A 25,382-nucleotide genomic window follows, 5' to 3' on the forward strand; every position below is an offset into this window, starting at 1 on the left:
CTCGTTTATGGTGACAATTCTGCGGTTAATTTTGAATCCAATGCAATCAGTTAAGTACTCGTATTTAAAAAATTATTTCGGATGGTTTAGGAAATACAAGTTACCCGCAAAAACTAGAGTTTCAGGAATCGTCCCAATGGAATGTTTTTGATCTTTAAGATCTCATAAATGTTATATAGCTTAAAACAAACTACTACGTGCAATTTTAATTATTTCTTTCAAAATTTCTGGGGGGGGGGTTGAGACCCCCCCCCTATATACGCCCTATATACGAATGCAGTACATTTTCTAAGTTTCACAGCTAATATTTGAACTGCAAGGCATTTTTAGCTCAGCAAACAATGTTTGTATACTTCAAAGTATTGTTTAATAAATGCCATCAAGGAAAGATAACGACCACATAACGATAAGTTATCTATGCGGTCAGAGTGTTGTTTACTCACAGTAAGGATGTTGTTTCGTCAGTGGGTAAGGGCTAGGCATATAGCTAACGACAGAATAACGACCTCTAGACTACAATCTATCTACTGCATCGCCATGGCTCAATCAGACAAGTTTGTGTTTTTCGTTATTGTATGTCTCCTAGCTCAATACTCATTCGCTTCTGCATTTGTTATACCAGTCTACCCCGTGTCATCCCAGTTTCCACTGCTCGACATCTTACGACTCGCATATTTGCCCCGACATTGTGCAACAGTCGGAGAAAAGGTAAGTAGGCTACACGATTCGACGTGTAGAATGATATTTTAAGAGGACAGGCCTATAATACCACCCATGTTAAATTAACCATCTTTCGTTACCATAAAATAAAATAAAATAAGTTACAGGGTTTTGATTTTCAATTATTATAGTTACCCGTGATAAAATTTCTAAATTCTGATTTGCAATTTTGTTTTGAAAACATAACAAAAATTTTAAAAATGTTTTACTATTGTTTTCTTTAAATAATTTGTTGTCTTGAAGATAGCTCATTATTGTTAATTTTCATGTTTAGTACATAAAAAATCATTATATTTGGTCTTGTGATTTTAGAGAAAATTGTACCAAAGTAGCTAAATTAATAAAAAGTTTATCTAACTTATAAATCCTGATGCTCATTTTCAGGACATTCAAGTGAATAATATTTTATTATTACTAAAAAATACTCCCATAAAGCATTTGTACTTAGTGTAATTTTACTCAAGAAAGCTTAAATAATCTAAATTAGTAATAAAAAACCTATCGAAAATAGAGTTTTATTTAATCGCCCATCTAACATAGAGTTTGTTGCTCACTTTTGAAAGTTAGCCTCACGGAAATGATTTATTTACTATACTACCAAAAATTATGAAATTGTATTACGTATATTTTTTTAGTGATACATAATCAAGAACAACGATAAAAATGTATTAAAAATATTTAATTTTCCACTTATTATTTTGGACTAGTTCAACCAACTGAAAACTGGTAATAATACATTTACTTTTTGTTTGACTTTTAAACAAGAACATTATTTGTTGCTGTGTTGTACGTAGAACTAACGCATTTTATTATTACTTTTGATTGGAAGGATCGGAAAAAAAATCAGTTATGGTCTCTAGTAATAATATTAGTAGTGAAATGATTTGTTGTTGAATACATAACAGTAATTGCATTGTAAACTTAATTTTTAAATATAAGATTGTTTGTATAAAATTATCTCTCCATAATCTAATAATTAATATAATATAATAATATATATATGGTTTTCAAAATACCATATATTATAAAGTCGATAACTAGACTAAATAATATAAAGTCTAAATATTACAATCCGAAATCAAGCTTACAGCGCCTTTATATAAAGTCTGCACGTAGGCTATGTCAAGTTTGGTAAGATTGATTGAAGAACTTAAAAAAATAAAATAATAATAATAATAGTAGGGGGAAGCTATAAATCTATGTTAGTAAGTTATTCCAACTTTGTGTGTATTAATGTTATGTTAATGCCTGAAGTGGTTAATATTCTTTTTATATAGGTAGCCTACTTACACAAACCATCAACATACTTAATTTTCTCTATAGCCTATATTTAGAAACATTACCAAGGTTTTATACTTGGATTATGTACATTAAATATTCACATGCAGTAGTTCATTACAAGTGCATAATAAGAGTTTAATTATGCTTGTAGCCGTTCTTTTGCATTTTAAGCAAATACAAATGTGGAAAGCAGTCGTAAGGTCCAAATACTTTTAACTAACACTCTAATAATAAGAGATCAGAATAAATAATAGCATAATTTACCTAACCACAATATAATTGTTTTATTTTTTATTTAATTTTATATTTATAATTTTCATGTATTAGTGTTCGTGCATGCTTAATCGTACATCTTTCGTTTTTCCAACTGAACAAGAGGGTTGATACCGATTCTCGAAATTTTGTGTATCATTATAAAACTATGGCGACTGTCCAGAACATGTTATCAGTTTAAGTATAATAGTCCCTTTATTATTTCAAATTACCCGTTAGTTACGAGTTATAGTGTTATTACTTTCTTTCAGTAGGCTATGAAATGAGAAATACGTATCTTTTTCAAGACATCCACGTGATCCACGTCAAGTCACTAACATAAATGAGAGCTAATAAATCGGCTGAATTTTTCAAATTAAAAATTTCAGTAGTGCATTTTTATTCAGGCTGAATACTTATTGCCGTATTCTATAAACACCCCAAATCAAACTCATTATTTAGCGGAAACAACTATAAGTTTCTTTATTTTTGAACAAATTAACTCCAAAACTCTCGGTGAGTTGTTCAAATTTAACAATGAACACAGGATAAAACAGTATTTCATGACAACATTCACTGTTTATCAGATAACTTGTTACTTAAAAGTAACAAATTCACACTAGGAAGAATAGGAAGAAGTAACACCTCTCTTAATTTGTTGTCACCTCCCTGTTGCACCATTTTCGTTGCCATGTGACAAAAGTACTGAGTCCAGGGCCGTACTCAGCTTTGGCGGGCCCCGAAACATATATTTGGCCGGGCCCCATAATGTCCCGCTACCGTTCCTATAAATATACGTGTGATGAGGCTCGGCCGAATATCTTTACAGGGGCTCGTAAAATTGACCGAAAACCCCGGCCTGAGTATGGGCCTGATTGAGTCCTTTGAGGTTAGTAACTAGGTCCAACCAACAGAAATCGCTAAATATGCGCTATGTTTCGCCAATGGTAGTTCCTATGTCTGGCCGTAGACGTAGACTCTGTAGTGTTCCCGCGGGACTACTGTTGTTTTTTGTATGACTAATTTTCATATTTTTCTATATAAAGTTTTTCTGCAATTGTTTATATCAACCATTTCTTCACTCTGAATCCACACCTGAATAGCATACTCCAAGCCATGACAGCCCCTTGGAAAAACGACATTTATAACTGCCTTCTGCAGAATAAATACGTGATATATCGTAGAATTATTGCTGAAACGAGATCATTAATAATAACGCCACTGCTTTACGAATTATCTTACACTTTTCAAACTATACACTCAATTACTCTATTAATAGTTACACTATTTATTATTATTTTTGATTGTGCTAAATTGTGAAGCCTATCTTTTAAGTGTTTTGGTTAAGATGATAAAAGTTATGATGATATTTAGGCTTCTTGGCTTACACAACGCCAATGAAATGATTTAAAACTGAAAATGAACAAAATAACAATTTTCAACAGTGTGGATTGAAAAACATAGAGACAAAGCGGAATTCCTCAATTTATCAAATTTTAACTTTTAATATTGTCTTCTACTTGATTTCAAATCGATACCAATCATAGACCATGATTGAAATTATAAATCTATACTTTATATGTAAAAAACGTGATGGTGTTTGTGTGTGTGTGTTTTTTTCTTGGGGTAAGGAGGGGGGAAATCTTCCCAAGACATCCCGGAGGATAGTGTCGGATTCGCAAGATGCGCTGCCGACTAAAACCCCCCTCCTTTGGTTGCCAACTGTCAGGTCTGAAACATAAAACCCATTTCTTCTGCCTCTGAGTCCCTGTGGAAACCGCCGTTAGGCAATAATTCGCAGGGAGAGGATCTAGCATTTCTGCTCTTTTATCAGGTGGTTGAAGTCATTTCTTCTTTTCTAGTTATTGTGGAGTCTATTTCTCTGTCTTTCAATGGACCTTAATTATTACAGCACTTCCATGGCGAAAGTGCTGGTGGCGTCCTATGTAGCTTTCGATGACAGCATCACTTCCAATAGTATCTCTGGTTGCAGCGTCCGGTTAAGAATAGTTACCAGGGTGGTCACGCTGCATACTGAATCTAGGGCACTTAAAGAATGCGTGTTCTGCATCTTCAGTGACTCCAGGACAGGACGGGCACTCCGGCGAATTGTCGTGCTTAAAGCATGCAAAAATATGCTCGGAAGCAGTTGTGCCCTGACAGCATCTGCGTCAGATAGTAATTGACTTCTCCGTGGCTTCTGTTCAGCCAAACATCTAGTTGTGGTATTAGGCAGTACGTCTATGGCCAAGAGGCTATCATTAGTGGAAAAACAAATCGCGAATGAACCAAGAATTACCAAAACAATAAGAGACACGAGGCCAGAAAATATTGCTCTCCTCAACTCTTCCCTTTCAAAAGAAAAGTGGAATTTTTTAAATTCTTCACACCCAGTAGAGCAGCAGTTTCAAATTTTCAAATGAATGTTTGAATTTCCATCTAAACACCTGCTGCCCTACAAAAATGATCAAAACCTCGTCCTAAGAAGGTAAATAATACTTGGATCACTAAAGGCATTTTGGTTTTCGAGAGAGAAACTCAAGTTTTTATCCGAAAATAAACAGAAAAAACGTCAACAATGAACAGTTCAAAATTTTTTTTTCGAAATTATAAAAAAAAATTTATAGAAAGGTGATCCAAGCTGCAAAAGCGTATGATGTCTCAAAATCAATTATTTATTCAAAAAACGTTTCTAAAACTGTATGGGGCATCATTAACAATAAACATCACGAATCCAAGCAAATCACAGTCAAAATTGGGGACACCCTAGTGAGTGATGCTTCTAGGGTTGCCGACGTGTTTAACGGATTTTTTGCGTCCGTTGCTTGTGGACGGGGCCCTCGTCCATCGCTGCCACAGGGGAATCCCCACGCGCAGACAGAGTCCAACAGCCTCAATGGCTCTGACTCCTGTAGTTGAGGAAGAGCTCGATAAAATCATTCAACAATTACCAGCTAAAAAATCAAATGATCTAGAATCGAGATCCATGTGGTTAGTAAAACAATGCTCAAGGCATATCGTGAAAACCACTGACTCAATGGTCAATTTGTCTTTTAACTCAGGAGTTTTTCCCTCTCTCCTAAAAATTGCAAAAGTGCATCCAATTTTCAAGAAAGGAAAACCCCTGTTTCAATAAATAACTATCGGCCCGTCTCAATTTTGCCTGTATTGAGCAAAATATTTGAAAAACTTTTTTCTAACGAGAATGCTTTATTTCTTAAATAAAAACAACCAGCTTTCTGAACACCAATTTGATTCAGGAAAAAAAATAAATCTACGATAGACGCAGTGGTGAGTCTGGTTGATATGGTTGTAGAGGGACTAGAACGTCAGGATCACACATTAAGTGTGTTCCTAGACCTGTCTAAAGCGTTCGACTGCGTTGACCATGAAATACTGCTTGACACAACTTACATTCTCATGGCATCCGAGGTGTGCCGCTCTTATGGCTTAAATCATTTTTAAGTCAGAGAACTCAAGTGGTCCAGATATCAAACCAACTTTCTAAACCAATCCAACTGAGTTATGGAGTCCCTCAGGGCTCTATACTCAGCCCAATCCTTTTCCTGTTGTACGTCAATGACGTACATTCATCGCTGCTGCATGGCAAAAATTGTGCAGTATGCTGATGACACGACTCTCTGTTTCAGAGATAACACACAAGAAGGTTTGGAGCTACAAAACCTTTGTCGATATCAACAATTGTGTGCAATATTTCAATAGCCTCAACCTTCAAACGAATTCTTCGAAATCCAACGTGCTAAATTTCGCACTGCGTCCAATGGACTCCCAATGTGGGTCAGCCGTCATGTTGGCAGATTCCATATTGGAAGATGTCTATTCCGCAAAATTCCTTGGATACTCCTCGACCGAGGGTTGACATGGAATAATCACATTGACCATGTGTGTGCCAAACTGTCCTCAGGAATATATGTTTTGAGGTCCTTGGCCCGGTACTGCCCCAGTCAGGTATTGATTGCGGCATATTATGGGCTAATTCACTCTCCCTTTCTATGGAGTGGTGTTGTGGGGGGCCTGTACAGGCAATAATTTCCTGAGGGTGTTCAAATTGCAAAAAAAGCAATTCGTATTATCGCAAAGTTGAATTTTCAGAGAGTCGTGCAGGGACAGCATTCAAAACTTTGCAACTGTTGGGACTCTGCCCAGTCTCTACATTTTAGAAACATCTTTGTTCTGTTTGTTTGTCTAAATGTGCCCTAACCAGGGGACGTGACATACACGGGTATGAGACTAGAGGCAGAGATAACTACCGTACTGGAAGACACAGAACGGTGGTTTATGAGCACTTGCCTTCGCAGGAAGGTGTTCATTTTATCAACAGTTTGCCAAATTCTATTACAAAACGCCCAAACGCCCAAGGCGTCAAAAGCTCGTCTTAAGCGCTTCCTCGTGTCAAATGCATTTTACAGCGTTGACGAGTTTCTGGCGTTTAAACTGGGGAGACCGCCCAATTCGATGACTGACTCCAGCGCTGGAAGTGGGTTGAGATTGGCGATGGATGAATGAGACTGGAATGCGATGATGAACATTATGTAAGTTTGGAGCGTGGTGGTAATGTGGAATGCGAGTCTTAAATTTATAATTAATTCTGACGTTTGCCATACAATGTGTAATTGTTACGAGCAATTAAAGATTTGATTTGATTTGATTTGACGTCCACCTACCCCTTTTCTGCGGCATCCCATTGCCTTGTCATCGTTGTACGCTGTTCTGCCGTTCTTCAGTCCTAAGTTCCTCAGGACTTGACGTAGATTGTTTTCCGTCGTTGATAGAGGGCCCGCCTTTCTTCGGCTAGCACTCGGACCGGCAGCATTCCAGCAATAACGCACGTCGCCTCTTCAGATACTGTGCGGAAGGCACTCGTCAATCTCAGGGCACTTAGCCGATATATTGATGCGACCTTTCTTCTTGTCTCTTGGACTTCAAGCGCATCAGCCCAGATTGAAATTCCATAAGTCAGTACACACAATGTGTGTGTGTGTGTGTGTGTGTGTGTGTGTGTGTGTGTGTGTGTGTGTGTGTGGTGTGTGTGTGTGTGTGTGTGTGTGTGTGTGTGGGCACGCGCGCGCACGTGTATATGTTACTTAATCACATAAAAACTACTGGACCGCTTGTACTGAAATTTTACATGGAGATTCTTAAGTCCTTGATTAACATATAGGCATTCTTATTTCGAAAATCCCTCCTTGGTATGCTCCACTGGTCTCTAAATTTACGAAACATTCCATATTGGCTTCTAAAGTTGCATTACGGCAAACAAATATTATTAATTGAAAGAGCGTATTAAAAAAATGTAATCGCTGTTCTGAGTAAACATTGTTTTATGGCAGCAAACCCATATTATGAATTGATTTTTATATTTTTACATTTATTTTATAGTCTTAAAAACATAGAGTAAACTTGTCATTAACAACATTTCTAATACCAACCTTTTTATACAACAGCTAATGAGCACAGACCAAAACAATATCGACATACAAAATTGAAAGTTGTATTTCATAACTATACACTTTGTCACATTTTTTCTTAATTGTGGCAACAAGCCAAAGTCAACATTGCGGTGGAAATATAATTCAGTAAAACCAGAAGTGTACGTATACGTGCCTACGACACTGCATGCGAAGCCAATATGATTATTAATTTGATATGCACAATTATTTAATTTGGCTTTAAGGTAAGTTAAAACTAGATTACAAATTATAACATTTTTATTGCCTGTTCATAGTCGTGATATTAATATTGATAGTTTAAAAAACAGGTCAGCAATGTGTCTTTTACAAAGCGTGTAATACAAGTATATCTTGATATTCTGGTGAAAATATTAAAATTAATATGAATTTTAAAGATGATTCAACCGGATTCTGAAAGCCCGTATTGGAAATTTCCGAGTAGGCTGTTCGCCGAATTGCCTACTCTTACACTGAATCTATTACGTAAATATATGCGTAGGGATTTACATATTCGAATAGTCCTTTCCACTAGAATGCAAATCACTAATCTCTCTATTGTCATAATAATGTTTGTGTCACCATAATTAATTATCCACTCGACTCACCACCACTCTCCGTGGGAGGGGTTTAATACAAAATTTCAGGTCATTTATTTTTTCATGTTCAATTTGCCACACTTTCATTTAAAAATTTCAAGTAAAGTTTAAATGGCGTCATTTACCTTACAGTGACCATCGAAAATATTAATATAGAATCTCAAAATTTGTAACCATCTTCTAATATGGCGGCCAAATTTGCAGTTCCTTATGAAACACACTACATTTTCTTGCAACTTTGGATACAGAATAACATTTAAGCTTATTTCATTATTGAAAACTTTTTATTTGACTTACTCGATTAGGGAATACGGCATACTAATGGGGTTTAAAATGCTATGTGTTGACACATTAAGCACCTTGTTTAAAGTAATTTCAAATGCAATAAAAACTCAAATGACTTTTTGTTAAGCCATTTATTAATATTTCACCAAATTATGTAAAAGACTTTAGTAAAATTAATAGAACGTCCCTATCAATTAAGTATTCTATTTTTATTGAAAATGAACAAATTGAATACATTGAACTGAATAGAAATTATAATTATATGTTTTAACCCTGTAACTGGCAGAGTCATAATTTGCGTTGCATTAAACATCATCTGCTAATTACGTCATCTTTCAAACAATCTTCATTTAAATAGTAATAAAAGTTATACCACTGTAATCGGCAGATTCCGCACTTTCTTAAATGTACACACTTTTATACATAAAACTTTTTTTGTGTTTTACTGTCCGCTAAAAGCTAAAGATGTCTGACGTGCTACGCAATTTTAATGCTGTTGAGCTCAGCTGGATTCTGGTCTATTTACATTTACATTGTTTTCGTTCTGTGTTATAAGTAGACATTTTCGTGATCAGTATAATAACACAGGTATTTTGAATATTTTGGATTTTTAAATTGAAGGTATTCAGTGATTTATATAGGCTGCACAAAATCTTTTAGAAAAAAGTATTTTCAACTTCGGAGTACGATATATCCACGATAAACCCAATTTTTATTTCTTTTATAATACACTGTATTTTATTCTGAATCAAATGATATATAACAATATCTATTGAATCTAACATAATCGTCATGCAGTGTAAACCCGCGTGTTGTTGAATCTAACACCATTTTAATGCAATGTAAATCGCGGATTGTTGATTCTAACATCATGTAATGTAGTGTAAACGTACGTATTGTTTAATCTAACATCATCGTAATGCAGTATAAACCCGCGTGTTGTATAATCTAACATCATCGTAATGCAATGTAAAGCGCGTGTTGTTGATTCTAACATCATGTAATGTAGTGTAAACAGAGAGTTCTTGAATCTAACATCATCGTAATGCAGTATAAACCCGCGTGTTGTATAATCTAACATCATTGTAATGCAGTGTAAACCTGCGTGTTGTTGAATCTAACATCGTAATGCAGTTTAAACCCACGTGTTGTTGAATCTAACATCGTAATGCAGTATAAACCCACGTGTTGTTGAATCTAACATCGTAATGCAGTTTAAACCCACGTGTTGTTGAATCTAACATCGTAATGCAGTTTAAACCCACGTGTTGTTGAATCTAACATCGTAATGCAGTAAAAACCCGCGTGTTGTTGAATCTAACATCGTAATGCAGTTTAAACCCACGTATTGTTGAATCTAACATCGTAATGCAGTATAAACCCGCGTGTTGTATAATCTAACATCGTAATGCAGTTTAAACCCACGTGTTGTTGAATCTAACATCGTAATGCAGTAAAAACTCGCGTGTTGTTGAATCTAACATCGTAATGCAATGTAAACGTACGTGTTGTTTAATCTAACATCATCGTAATGCAGTGTAAAATCGCGTGTTGCTGAATCTAACACCATCGTAATGCAATGTAAACCCGCGTGTTGAATGAGTACATCCATAGGTTTAACCGAAGGTAACCCGCATGCTGTGTCAAGGGGAAGGGTAATTACCCAACGTTCTGTTTGCACTATAACATAGAGTGCAGTGAGGCCACCGCGTCTGTCCACACCATGATTGCCATCACGCGCTCTTTCGTTGTTGTTTGTCTACTCGGCACCTTGTTCTTAGTTTCAGTTTCTGCTCAAAGGAATTGTTCGCCTATTGGTGGTGTGGTGAGTAGCACTCTTTTAAGAATGATAAATACTTTTGTAACAGGCAGCTTACTAGTAGACTATGTATATACGTTTTAAATTTGTTAAATTCCATACGATATATTTTTCAAAAGAGATTGATAATTATCAAAATTTATTTGTACTTTATTGTTAGTAGGATAATTCGTTAAATAATAAATTCGTATGAAAGTATAGAACAAAGTCAAAAAGATGAAAATATCTACAACAAAACAAATTTATCAAGTAATGTATCATTTTTTAAAGTAAATGCGATAGAAATGTGGTATGCTTTCTTCACGTGTTTCAGTATTGCAACACAAGCATTTTTGAAATGCTAGATTAGTTGAGCATGTTACGTCACAGATCTCCATGATTTCGTTTTAACTTACACAAATCTAAATTCTAATCTGTGTTACACCACATATTTTAATATGGATCTGGTTAAATAATTTTTTAGTTTCTAAGTGGTGAGTTCTGAAGTACATTTAGTCTATTTACAAACAAGTATTTTTAATAAAGATTATGATTATTTAAGATGAAAAATTAAAACATTCCTCTGAAAATATTGTATGAATTAAAATAACATACATTAATGTTAACAATCCCTGACCAACACTTGACGTCTACCAGCATTTTAATTGCACTTTCATTTAACAGTGATTTTTTTAAACTTTTGGTCCAGACTTTTTCACGGACATAAGGTTTATTAGCCAGGTACTTACGAAGATTCAAAATGTAAACACACTTATTAAAGCACTTTTGATGAACCCGTTTAATATTTTTATTTTAATAAAAAATATGAGTTTTTTGCAAAAGATTTGTGAAAATGAGAAAACTGAGATGAGGTGAGGTTGTTAGAACAATATAGACGCAAAACTGGTCTGTTATTTAACACTGAAGTTCTGATTGTATAAAACAATAAATAGTTTTTTCGCATTTACAACAGCCTGTTTAGGGACAGAGTATAGAAGAATTTGATTGGTCAGTTTGTCTCGTGAAAGGAATAATTATTCTATTATGATCAAGGCAACGTTATTATGCATGTATTAAAAATTAAAAAAATTAAAACAAGTATAATCTTGGCAAATTGTTAGCATAATTTATGTGTTTTAATGTAGGCTAAGTAAACGGATGCTCAGAGGGTCTCATAAAAATATTATTGTATTATCTTTGATATAAATAAAATTTAGTATTATTATTATCACCTTTTTTCTAACCTCAAAAAACGCTACACTTGACCGAATATTCAGCACGTCGCTGGATAGATGTTGTAACTAAGTCACATTTCACCAGGGTTTTCACTATAGCGCACACTGATAATACTAATTAGTCCTCTATTAGCAACATCTTGAACCACTGCAGATTGTTGCGTAGAAACTCTCGGGTACTATGTTATAGGAAAGTCAAACAGTGTGTGGCAGAAATAAAAAATATTTTCTCAAAACGTTTTCATTACCTACACATTCTGAAATATCGTCCTTCTATACAAATGTAAATACTACACACAGCGTATATTCTTGGTTCCGATTTATTACCTGTTGTTTATTTTGGAGCCAAAAAGAAAGTATGCCGATGTTCCTAGATCGCCAAAGGTCTTCCAGGATTACAAACTACGTAACTATGTAAAATTTGATTAAGTTTGGCCAATAGTTTATTTTATTACTTATGTTCATCCACAAATTTAAAATATTTGTCGACAAGCAACTTTTTTTAGAATTAGAGAGATCTACTTACGTTTCTTCATCATGTTTGTACAACGCAAATCTTTCAGTTCCTTATATGGTCAGGGGAAAATAATATTTTTAATAATTACTTAATATACACAGATATTACCTTTAATTCACTCTATTCTCTGATATGATAAAATTAAAGTAATGTATTTACTTAATGGTTACTATACTACTTATGGTTACTATACCAGAGAAATCAGGGAGCTCTACAATAGTACAGATGTAATAGGAGAAATAAAGTGCAGAAGACTCCGTTGGGCAGGCCATGTTTTAAGAAGAGAAGAGGAATGCAAACTGAAGAGGGTAATGTACGGTAACCCAGAAGGAAGACGGCCCCGGTGGAGACCAAAAGTGAGATGGTGGAACCAGGTGAAGGCTGATATGGAGAAGATGGGCGCTTCAGAGGAAGATGCAGAGGACCGTTCAAGATGGAGGAGCTTTGTTGGTGCAGCTAAATATCACCTCCGATATAAATGGCCCTGGGACTTCTTCTTCTTACTATACCACTATTTAGATTATGGTTTATGCACTGTATATTAATTTGGAATTTCTTATTAATTCATATACTAAACTAAAGGCTGGATTACTTTTCACAAACCCACCCTCATAAAGAGTAAAAAATGTCGTAAACTAGGGTTAGATAGGGAGTTCAAACATACATGATTATCTACAATCTATTTAACATGGAAATGAAATAGATTAGTATTTTGTCTTCAAAAGTAAATCAAAGTATAACAAAAATATTTTTTACTGTGACTAATATAACATATCCTATTTATTAGTTCTTTCTTTTTGTGACAACGTGGATATACAAAAAAATGATCAGAATTCAATAAACTGTTTTCTATGTATATTTACTTTGTATGACACATGCTCCTAGCCTGTTAACACGGAAATATTGTAAAACATATTGTACACGTTATCCAGGCTGAGGGTAACAATAAAATCAGTTCCGCCACTTAACAACAATGAACCATGCAACAAAACTATTGTCCGTAACAATTGTCTTTGAACAATAACGAGTACGCGAATAGAGCGCGCTGTTGTATGTAGTAAGATCTGGTACCCAAGGCAAACCATCTCAAGGATGGCGATGTTAAGTACACCGCACCTATGTCATAAACCGACAAAGGGCGTGCCCTTGCTGCCTGAGTAATTGTCCTTAACAATTGTTATATCACTCTAGTGCCCGAGGTAAATGTTAAACTAGCACTTTGGATAACTAAGCACCTTGCGCCCATGATATGATAGTATGATCGAATGCAGTGGCGTAACTAGAACTGGGCTTTGGGGGATAATTCTGACTGAATAGCATGATATGGATACACCAGTAATATGGATAAATATATTAAATAAAACCTTATGTTATAAATGGCACCTATAGCCTTATTTAATAATTCAATAAACATTGAATCACAAAAAGTACTTGCTCCGCCGGGAGTCGAACCCGGATCTCTCACTTGCCGGGTGAATGTGCTACCATTACACCACAGAGCGCTTACTTTTTACGATTCAATTATTTTGTATTTGGCCGTATCTGTCACATATGCGTTTAAATAAGCAAACTAACATAATGATCGGAAGACCAAATACCTGTCAAACGACTTTTATTTACATTAAATTGTATAAATGGCAATAGCCTTATTTAATTTCAATAAACATTGTCTCAAAAAAAGTACTTGCTCCGTTGGGAGTCGAACCCGGATCTCTCACTTGCCGGGTGAATGTGCTACCATTACACCACAGAGCGCTTACTTTTTACGATTCAATTATTTTGTATTTGGCCGTATCTGTCACATATGCGTTTAAATAAGCAAACTAACATATGATAGGAAGACCAAATACCTGTCAATATATATATATATAAAACCTTGATTGTAACAGGTTAAATAGGTCTAATTCGTTAAAACATTTAACTGTTTCATTTTAAACGAGTTTGAATGCTGTGATGTGTGTTTTTTTCAACATTTTAGGGCTCTTGTGGGGGAGAGGTTCCATCCCTGGCTGGCCCCCTCTAGGTACGTCACTAGATTGCAACTACACAGTTGATCCATCAGTTGGCCTTTATTAGGAACTCATTAATATCAATTATATTAGATTGACGAGTACAGTACGATTCAAAATATGCTGCCAAACTTTAAGAAATAGTTGAACGCATTCAACGTAAACGCAATTGCTATAACGATTGTCCTAAGATGCGTTTCTGTCAACTTGCTTGTGTTTTTCAAGTTTTTGTGCTTTTCTAAGGAACCTTCAAGTCATAACAAATTTTTGGACTTATGTTACTTACAATGAAGAAACAAAAATTTTCTCGGTAAAGATCAAATTGACGTCCTAGTATTAATGTTAAATTTTATTAAAACCTAGCCTCGTTTAAAAACTTAGAAGTATAAACAAAATTTTCTAAATTTCATGCTAAAAAAAAAACATTTTGTATGTCTGATATTAGAATATTTGTTTAAAGATATGGCTTTATAAGGTATTTAGTTACATTAAAAGTATCAATTACTAAATTACAAAAGTCGACCTTAGTTTATATAGTGGTGTGTAACCCTATCGCCAAGTAAACGTGTAATTTTATGAGCTTGCATACGTTATAAAATTCCAAGTATTAGACAAAGCAAAATAGACCATAGCAAATAGGGTGAAAGAAATAATCAAATCACCACTATAATCAAATAATTTTCAAAGATCACTTATATTCACAATGGTTTTATTCACTATTTATCATACTAAAAATACAAAAATACAGGAGTAAAAATATAGCCCTACTAAAATATAATTATAAAATATGCAATCATCACAAATAATGATTTTCTACAACAATCATCAATTTAGAAACTGTCTTATTAAATTACTGGATAATAATATAAAATGTTTTTATGTTATAACCTACTGCCGGTTGTAATTTATACCTAAACTATTTTGTTGTAAGTAGCTGACAGGCACAGTTTTGATAATCAGCTGATAACATTTCATTTCAAGGCACCAAAGACTGGCTTAACACTTTGCGGTTACATTTAGTTTTTTGAAAGACTTAGAAGTTTATATATGGAAATTTAGAAAAAATACTACCGTAGACTAATGGTTATAGTCTCGGCTCTCTAACCGAGAGATCACGGGTTCAAATCCCGGGGAGGTCCAATAATTTACTTTGTATTTTAACTAAAAAAAAGAAACCACATTTCGAAGCGGGCATAGCTGAAATTGAGGCTTAAACGAGATATAAAAAAACTATAGATTTATTCATAGTTTGAAAAGTTATAACATTTCATGACCGATTTTAACAATTTCCCGAAGTTTGAAGACATTCTTCTTAAAAGTTCTTTTAAAATGAGATAACTGGTCGTTAGTTGTAACATGAAATTTAAAATGTTTCATTCTTGCCATATTTTAACAAGAGTGAGACTTTTGTGGAATTTAACATTAAGTTTTATAACACACCACAATTTTTAACTTTGCAAAAATGTTACTAATGTTTTTTCAGTTATATATCTGTATCGTATACGTTCAAAATTTCTACAGGTTACTTAGAAAAGAACTGTAATCTGAAAAACGAACAGACAGAAAGATAACTAGGCATTTTAGAGCAGTAATTTATAGAAACTTCTTTTTCTATTTTAGAGTGATTAAGTATTTCGCGAAAGTATTTCAGAATCACCGTTTATAAAACCAGAATACACTTGGCCGAAACCATTGACTTTGAAAGAGAACAGACCTTGAATCCACATAGGAAAAGTGAGGTAGAACGTTTGTTCAGTAAAGTTAGTTCTGATCGGTGACGTGAAGATAGCGCTACCATACTGACTCTTTTGTTGGGAGTGGTGATCCTTTTTAATCTTCTAGTAATAATTTCATTTTCATGAATTAGATTTAAAATATCTGGTCATTTTTTTTATTACCGCCAGACTTTACTCAAGACAACAGGTTTAATACGTTATTGTTATAAATGTATTATCACTTTCTCTCTCGTTTTCCATTAGAAAACGCGCAACCACAGCGTTTCAAGTGGCAACATTGCGTGCAATATCGTAATAAGTGTTGCCAACACTAAAAATACAAAACTGCCAATCCAACTACGACGGCTATGTACTTGTGTGTATACGTTCTAGAAGCAGGCGAGAGTGTCCTTGTAGAGAATAACCCTAGACATGTGAAAGCCGTGTTTCTATCACGAACAGACTTCTTTGTGCGGCTATGCTGTAATTTTGCATAATCTTAGTTTAACACTAAAATTACGTTTGTGTTAAATGTGATTATTAACGTTTCAAAAGTATTACAAGGCTTCATCATACTACAACACGGTTTCTGGCTAAGACAGGATTATGAACTTCTATAGTGGGCTTTGAAACGTAAAATTGAATTATTCCAAAGCGCGTCCAGCGAATGTTTTCCAATGAAAATGTCGTAACGCAGGTCCTGCTATATTGCACGGAATTGCGTGAAAGTCACATTTTCTAAATTCCGCCATCTTTTAAGTAAAATAAAACTCTAATGTTTATTTGGGTTAACTTTCTTTGCACTACAATAAATTTAAATGGATTAAAATAAAAACTAATGTAAAAAAAATTATCAATCAATTTTGCATCTCCATGCATTTGAATGTGACATCGGAACGTTTTACTAGTATAATATTAGTTAACTAATTTATGGGCATCTATTTTATTCCAGTGTCTTACTAACAAGATTTTACACAGTTTAAACTCAATCAGTCAACATTTTGTTGCGTAACTAAAAGACGAACTCCCAAACGTTCACATTTATTTATTCTGTTGGTAGTACTTCGGATGTTTTATTATTTTATTAATTCACTGCCTGAATATTTTTCAGTGTAATCAGTCTACAGCTTGCTGCCCTGGACTTCGATGTCTCTTCTACTTGTCTCAGTGTGTCACTTCTGACCCAATCAATGCTGCCAACGTTGTCACCACAGGATAACTCTAGCCACTACAGGACCATCCCGCAAAAATTTGTTAATTTGGAATCATGATGAGTTGATCAAACACCACACCACTGTAATGCTGTATTGTACTGTAATATCTGTAAATAAACAAACATCGTAAAAACACAATTTGGCACTTTGTAATGTAACCAGTTGAGCTCATCAGGTTTTGGCCACTGAAAGTTGTCTTCAGTGTGTCATAATAGTACACACTTCGATGATCTTCGGTCTGCCTACAGTCTGAAGATTGTGACACAGTGACTAAAAACTATAAACCATTGGTGATTAAATTCTAATGACCTTAAGTAGCGGTTCCAATATTATACAATAGGCCTACATGTATTTTTATGTAAGGTTTCTTACAAGATGTAAGGTTACAAGGCAACTCGACAAATAAACAAGGTAAGACTACAGATGGGCAAAGGGATCTGCGCGCGCACGGTCCAACCGGCGGGGGAGAGGTGCGTCTTTTCCAAAAACATTGGACTTTCCTTTAGAACCCATTCTTAGGTATTCTCGTGGTCCAAGAGGAAAGAACTGTAATATTTACTGATTTATTCAGTTGTGTTGCGATTACATTCAAATAAAAGGAGTTCCGATAGTTCAGTTCTTTTAAATCAATCACAGAATGACAGCGCAATTGGTGAGGTCAATGTTTCGTGGATGGCTAGTACAGCTTCGGCCGCGCGTTCACATCTCTTGGCACATCTATACCCCACACCACCAGTCGCGTTACAGGTTTCGTTCAGGATTCATGTAAAATGTCGCCTATAACTACATGTATTACAATGTCATATGACTGTGTATAGTCTGTTTACAAATTTATTTAATATAACTTTCTCATTGTCATCAAGATTACCTTTAAGACCAATGCAAAAATATTCGTTAACTCTTAGCAAAATTCCATGGAATGGCTTACGCAATGATCGATGTTGCTTATACAGAAATTAAGCTTCATGCAAAAAGTCTATAGGCTAGTTCGTTTCGAGATATCCCTTAAATTAAAAGAAATTAAATATTTTTAGCTCCTCGAGTGATAAACTAAGCTAACGCTCAGCCAATAACAAAGCGAAAGTACAAGTGTATATGTATTTATATTAATACTCTAGTTGTTACAAGTGTATGTGTTTATAAACATAATTTCTAACTTACTGCAACCAAACTACGTCCACGTTTGCAGAAACTTTTATTATATTTTTGTATCTGTTTATACCTTATTCAAGAAGATGGAATTTCTAAACGTTAGTGTTAGGAATACATTAACGTCCCAAATATTCAAGAGTCATTGTACAGCGTTATCCAAATTAACCTTTAGTAATAATGCATCTTTCATTGGATGAAATATTAATTTTAATGCGGATTTGGCATGAAAAATTGTATCAACTCTCTTGGCTGCATGCGGCATTGTATACATGCAGAATTAAAAGGTTAGAAATTTATCATGTTCTTTGTTTGAAGTTTGTTTTTATCATTTTCTTGCTTTGTCTACTTCCCACTTCCGCCTCTTGTATACGCACTTTTCATTCTTTGTATGCTCGAACTCGTAAATTTATTCAAGATAAGTTTTTATGGTGCGCTGTTCTCTGCGTTTTTATATAAATAGGTACATTGCTACCGTCACGCGTACATTACCACTATGATTGCACGATTTCTTAGTTTTATTGTTTGCGTGTTCGCAATTCTTTCATCGACGCTAGTTTATGCGCAAAGGTGTGGAATAGACAACGACCCTGTAAGTAGCGTCTTTGTTGAATCTTTGTTAAAGGTCTTTTTTCTTGTTAAATTCTGAACAATAGAGCGGGATATATCCAAAACTCCACAGCTAGTTTCATGGAAAATTCTGAGATAGAATTTTTTTTCGGATATTTACCATCGTTTAGTGATACAAAAATCAGTAACACTAACTAAGTTTTGAGATCTGCAATCTGATCTCTTCTTCAGACAAATAACTAACCTAAAATATAATTACAAACTAGGTTAAATCATACCAGAACGACGTGACATGCGTAAGTGAGGAATCACAACCACCATGTTGTGTCATTTAAGATGCAAGCTCTCAAGGTCTTTGATTTGTTTACTGGTTCCGGTCCGTATCGTCAAAAATAAAATTCAAACAAAGAATTATGGAAAGAATACATTGTTGAGATGACAATGTATGATTTGAAAGGCAATACAATTTATTTTCTTATCATTGGAAAATAATTTCTTATTAAAATATCTTGGAAACATCGAATAATCGTGAATAATACTCAACATGTCAAAGTGAAAATGTCAAATAGTTTTTTTTAGCTTTTGCATTCATTCTGTCCCATTAAATTGACAGATCTATCCACTTCCAACATTGGGGTCAGTCTTACAAATGATTGGTCTCCCAGTTGTGTGCCATAAATTCGCCGATATTATAATATGTTTCTGACGCTAAAAAACGTTTGAGGCGAATGTCTAACGCCTTAGGCGCTTGTGCACTTTTGATGGAATCTGAAAATATGTTGACATTAAAAAGAAAAATACAGGACAACCGCTCAATTTGAAATAGACTTGAGCAACAAAAACGTTATAAAGGAAGTTTGTATTTTTATATTTGAAATACTTGCAATGAGCTATATTTAATTATAATACATCGTTTTCCCTTCCAAGTATAGAAAAAGAATGAATATAAGCTACAGAGAAACAGTTTTTTTAATCAAATGCTTGATGTTTATAAGGACGTAGGAAGAAGACAGGGACTTCTGAAACTATTCTCCTTTGGTATACGTTCTTTATTTCTGAGCATACTAAAATGTGCAGAATTAATAAATAAAATACAATCATATAAGTTCCACGTTTTTAAAATTTTCAAATACTTATTTTGAAATTGTTTATTAACTTTATACATGCATGTAACTTTGTATCACATATGTGTAACTAAGTTTCGAAATAGAGACAAAACACGAAATTAATTACTTAATACATGATGTTATGACGTATTTGATACGTCACACGTGTCGGTCTCTAAAGGAATACGTGCTTCTCCTCAAGTTCATTGTTCGATCTGATATTTTATCAAGTCGTTAACATTTAATGTGTACAGTACGATATATTACATTGATTTTATGTCATAATTAATCAATAAATAGAAAAATATGTTGGACTTTTTAACAAATTTCTAGGTTTTACGATTTTGAATGTTTATTTAGCTCCAGTTCACCTTCACACAAATATAATTTTTTTAATTATTGAGGTTATAAGTATAATTAGAATAGCGCTGAAGACCAATTCTATTAATAAGTGCTACAGGATAAATATTTGCTACAAAATCTGAAATGATTTTAGCATTTTGCTAAAAGAACTTGTCAACCCAGCCTAAACCCTGCGTTCAGAAGAAATAGTAAAGATCCAAGAACTAATTCTTGGGGCATACATCAAAATGAAAATAAACCCCATCAAAAGTTGTTAAACATACTAAGTGAGATGCAGATAAGATTGAAAACATATATTATAGAACTATACCCCGTTTGCAATATATTCATTTTTTATAAGAATGTGTTGATGACCAATGTCAAAAGATTTATTCAACTCACAAAAGAGTCCCAAAACACACCTAACTTCATTAGAAAGAGCTATTGTTCTATGAAAGCTTATGCTTCTGAGATGCTGAGTTTTGGTCTGAAACCATACTGAAATTGTATAACACAATTGGATTCCAGAAAGCTGAAAAAACTCATTAACATCCAACAATTAAGCTAGAATAACGCCCACTCCTAGAATAACGACTAAATTAAATTACAAATGCGACTGTAAAATGTGAAAATTTCACATCAAGCGAGCAGTTTTGTATTGCGGAATACCAAGACTTAAAGTAGACCTCTGTGCTTCGTCTTATTTGAAAGTGAAAAGGAACAAGTTTGAGGACTATTGATCTTCGTGGTGCAATTGATCGTTATCTTTCTAAAGACACAAATAAACTATTTGAGATTCTTATTATATTCCTTATTGTATCATATCCAAGCAGCTCCCACCATGTACATCACGGTTATTCGATGAAAATTACAAAAACCAAACTGAAACCATTTAGAACGTCAGTATCTTTGAAAAGTCCCTACGGAGATCTGTAATTAAGTACATATTAATGTAATTAAAATATTGTAACAATAATCAGATCTCAAAGTGAAGATCGAAACTAAGCTGAAGACCTTATTTAAATTCTTCATTTAAATTTTTAATTTATTACAATGCTGCCAGTTTCGTATAATTAAACTTTATTACTTTTAATCCAGTGCTCACTAACACTTACAGTATCAACTTTCATGTCATGCTGCAATCCTGCCATATTTTATAATTCAATTCTTATCGTGGTGTCAAATCTTAAATTTAAAATGTGGTACACTTTGCATGTTTTGACGTGACAACGTCTTAAATTAGGTTGCGGCTCGGAGTCACTCATGAAAAAGTGTAACGCCCGGTAACGTTACGATGCCCGTCCAGTGGGTCCGCCGCACGGGATCCGCACGGGATAAAGCAGATAACTATGTTTATTCGTGAAAATGTGGAGTGCTTAGATTCGTCATTTACAACAACTACAACAATAAAGGTAAATAATTGTACACTGATATTTCATTATCGTAAACTATGATTGATTGATTAATTGTTAGATTGACACAAAAGTTGAGAAACTGAGTTTATAGGTTATGTCATACTATTGACAAATGTTGATAGTGTTAAGTAAATTATTAGTTTAAATCACTCTGCAATCAATCGTAATTCAGTCGATTGAGAAGAAACAGCGCGTATTGCTAGTCAAACATTTAAAATAACAAAATATTCTACCGAGAAAAAGACGTTGTCACGTAAAATCTTCGCCCGTAAAACCGACTTTACAGGCAACCATAATTTTTTAGTAAATAAAGCACTGTTTATATTATGACAGAGATTGAACAGTAAGTAGTAACTTAAGTCTTGATCAAGCATGTTGATGTATGCATTGTTAAACAACAGCCTTTAAAAGAACAAGGCAATTACCACAGACACTTCATTAATACTTTTCAATGCAAAACTATTTCTTAACTTATCAGAATCTGATTCGTAACAATGAGCAGAATAATAGGCTACTTTCATTGGCTGAAAAAATAATCGTAAACTTTTATTTAAAGTGCTATGGTTTGAATGTATCTGATTTTCTTCTAAGGAGACTACTTTACCCGTAATAGTTAAAATGTGATTTTTAAGATACATTACAAGTTTATAATGTAAATATTTTGAACAAATTATTTCATATGATAAATATTGAGTGAATATAAGTTTGAACTGAGAATTGCAATTTATGTATTTTATCGTATTATTTACAATATTCTTGGTCTGCCTAGTGAACGATAAAGATCACAATGCAAAGAAATGAGGAAAATAAAACTAAGCAAAATGTTTGTATATCTTATCAAAGAATTGTTCTGTTGGATGTTTCTGTCCTGAATTACGTATCCCCTTTTATTGTAAAGAATGGCCATAATAGTGAACTTATTCATTTTTAGTGGTTTGTCCACTGGATGATGTTTTATTTTCTACGTAATAGTACTAGCAGTTACCCGCGGTTTTACACGCAATTTCGCAGTCTTTGCACGTGTATGAGTTTTTGATTTTAGTGAATTATATTCGTATTGCCGACGCCAATGTTGAGTTTTCTTTATTATCACTATCAAGAAAATGTGTTGAAAGGTGTATATTTATGGCCTTTGTAATTTACTCTGTGTGTATTTTTGCCATAGTCGATTTTGCCTTGTTTCCCCGATTAAGACAATAAATAAACATATACAGGTCTGAAAAAGCCTCCTTTAGTAGGCAACTAAATATATATTTTATGACAGTTTTAAAATTTATAGTAAAACTTAGATAGTAACTTTTTCTTCAATAACTTTGCACTGTAGTACTGACCAAGCACTGCGTACTTAATATATGCTAAAATGTATAGATCAAAGTATATTTTTACTAAACCTAGTAATTTTCTAATCTGGATATTTTCTTACTCTGTGCTCTACATCGGTTGCAGAAAAGGTTGAAATAAGAAGAGTTGTTTTTATTAAGCTTACTCTACGCTTTCAAGACTATAAATGTAAAATAAAAATGGAAATAGTGGTTAAATTAATGAAACTTAATGGTTGTGCTGCCACAAAATGAATAATAAAACACAGAACAGTTAATTCCATTTAACAGGCTCTTTCAATTAATTAATAATATTTGTTTGATATAATGAAACTTTAGAAACCAGTTGGGAGTAGACAGGGCGGATTTTCAAAATAATAATTATAGGCCTATACGTTAACCAGGGATCCTAAGTCTCCATGTAGAATTTCAGCACAATAGATTTTACGTGATTGAGTAAAACACACAGACATATGACATTAGACTTCTATATAATACTACAGATATATTTTTTTATTTTTTATAGGTGAGTAATTACTGTAATCTTTTATTTCAGTTTCATAAGAAAAAGGCAGATTTCTAAAATAGTATCTTCCTCTGAAGACATATTACAGGGATTGTGGTATTATTTGGAGGAGTCTAAAAATACCAGTAAACTGCTAATGTTCTCAATGTGCAAAACTGACCATTGTTTTGACAACTGTTTTCCATTGTTCAGTGATACAAAAAAATCAGTAACACTACTTTAGAGATTTGCAATCTCATCTTCTCCTCTAGTGGATAACTAACCTATCAAATAACTACAATCTATAGGTTAAAATACACAAATCAAAATATAGCGTAGTGACACACACAAATCACAACTATGCTGTTGTCAACTTCATGCACACCATTTCTAAAACATGCACTTAATAAAAACAAAACATTAATTATTATAATTGAACAAAATAATGCATGTCACAATAAGTTTGCACTGAAGGACCAACCTTATTCTCTGCACTCACTGTATACAAAATATTTGCAAAATCTTAAATGACAAAGAGAATTTGTACGTATCTAAAGTGTGACAATTTACATGGAATGAATGACACTTCCAATCATATAGTAACAGCGATATCAGTAAGTGAGAAGTAACAGAATGTGTTTGGAAATTGAAAGATTTAGTCGACCATCAGTTACTGAAGATATTGTGATGGATGTTTTAACTGAATTTTTTTTACTAACTCCCAACAATTAGAAATGGCAATAACTTGACATCATAGACGTGTTGCGACGATAGCGAAGAAGGTACTGAAAACCAGTTTCCCTCATACAAATCGAAATTGAGGCAAAGACTTGTTAAAGATAGTTGTGATACAAGATTTGAGTTTTGTGAAACTAAGACAGGAAGAATTCTTTAAAGGAACACTGTCTGTTTTTCTACTTTCAATATACTTTTTACAGATGAGACCTCATTTTTCAGTACTGAAGAAGATAAAAGGAAAAATATAGATTCTGGGGAAAACCTTCATTGGTGATGTGAAGGACATACCAAGTATTCTCAAGTTAAACCTGTGCATTGCAATTATAGGTAATAAACTTGTCTCGCCCCCTGTAATTTATGGCAATGTGGGTGGTACTGTCTGTCATGAAGAAAACAGGATTTTCCAGGCATTTGCCATTGTTCAGTGATACAAAAAAATCAGTAACACTACGTTTTAGAGATTTGCAATCTCATCTTCTCCTATAGTGGATAACTAACCTATCAAATAACTACAATCTATAGGTTAAAATACACAAATCAAAATATAGCGTAGTGACACACACAAATCACAACTATGCTGTTGTCAACTTCATGCACACCATTTCTAAAACATGTACTTAATAAAAACAAAACATTAATTATTATAATTGAACAAAATAATACATGTCACAATAAGTTTGCACTGAAGGACCAACCACAAGGACCTGACCAGAGGCCAAAAGTAAATGGAGATCGTCACGGCATAAAAGGAAACGGGAGTGGGATAAAACCATTCTGAGGCTCCTCATCGTTTTATTAAAAAATACTTTAATGTATTTGATACACTAGGTTTCCTTGTTAGTTTTTTTTCAGAATTGACAACCAAAGGGATCTAATTTTGACTGATCGGTTAGTCTGTATCAAACATCGATTAATTTTCTATTAAATTCCTTTCTCCTGATGGCTCGTTTTGTAATGTTTAATTAGGTCAGCTATCAATGTACTCATATTCTGTCCATCAAACAAATTCATTGTCATCTAGTTGGAATTATAGAAGCAGCTACCTGTATGTGTAGATGTAAAGCTGACCTAAGTTCTGTATCATAGCGTCTGGGAGCAAGGACGTAGCCAGCGAGGGGATCCAAGGGGTCCGGACCCCCACAATT

At 33.9% G+C, this 25,382-nt stretch overlaps 1 protein-coding gene across 1 annotated transcript; it reads left to right on the forward strand.

Moving 5' to 3' along the window:
- Positions 1-388: 388 nt before the first annotated feature.
- LOC124362058 lies at positions 389-17,231 on the forward strand. The gene is made up of 2 exons (XM_046816214.1): positions 389-708; positions 16,991-17,231. Exons 1-2 carry the CDS (start codon positions 418-420, stop codon positions 17,096-17,098), a joined length of 399 nt encoding a protein of 132 aa, XP_046672170.1. The 5' UTR covers positions 389-417; the 3' UTR covers positions 17,099-17,231.
- Positions 17,232-25,382: the final 8,151 nt, after the last annotated feature.

This window comes from Homalodisca vitripennis, chromosome 5 (assembly GCF_021130785.1).
Source record: "Homalodisca vitripennis isolate AUS2020 chromosome 5, UT_GWSS_2.1, whole genome shotgun sequence".
Classification (NCBI taxonomy): Eukaryota; Metazoa; Arthropoda; class Insecta; order Hemiptera; family Cicadellidae; genus Homalodisca; species Homalodisca vitripennis.

Bases quoted from the DNA above. Each gene is read 5' to 3' on its own strand.
- LOC124362058 (XM_046816214.1), top strand. From the start codon at position 418: ATGCGGTCAGAGTGTTGTTTACTCACAGTAAGGATGTTGTTTCGTCAG. The intron at 709-16,990 runs GTAAGTAGGCTA...AATATTTTTCAG, and splicing joins GTGCAACAGTCGGAGAAAAG to TGTAATCAGTCTACAGCTTG.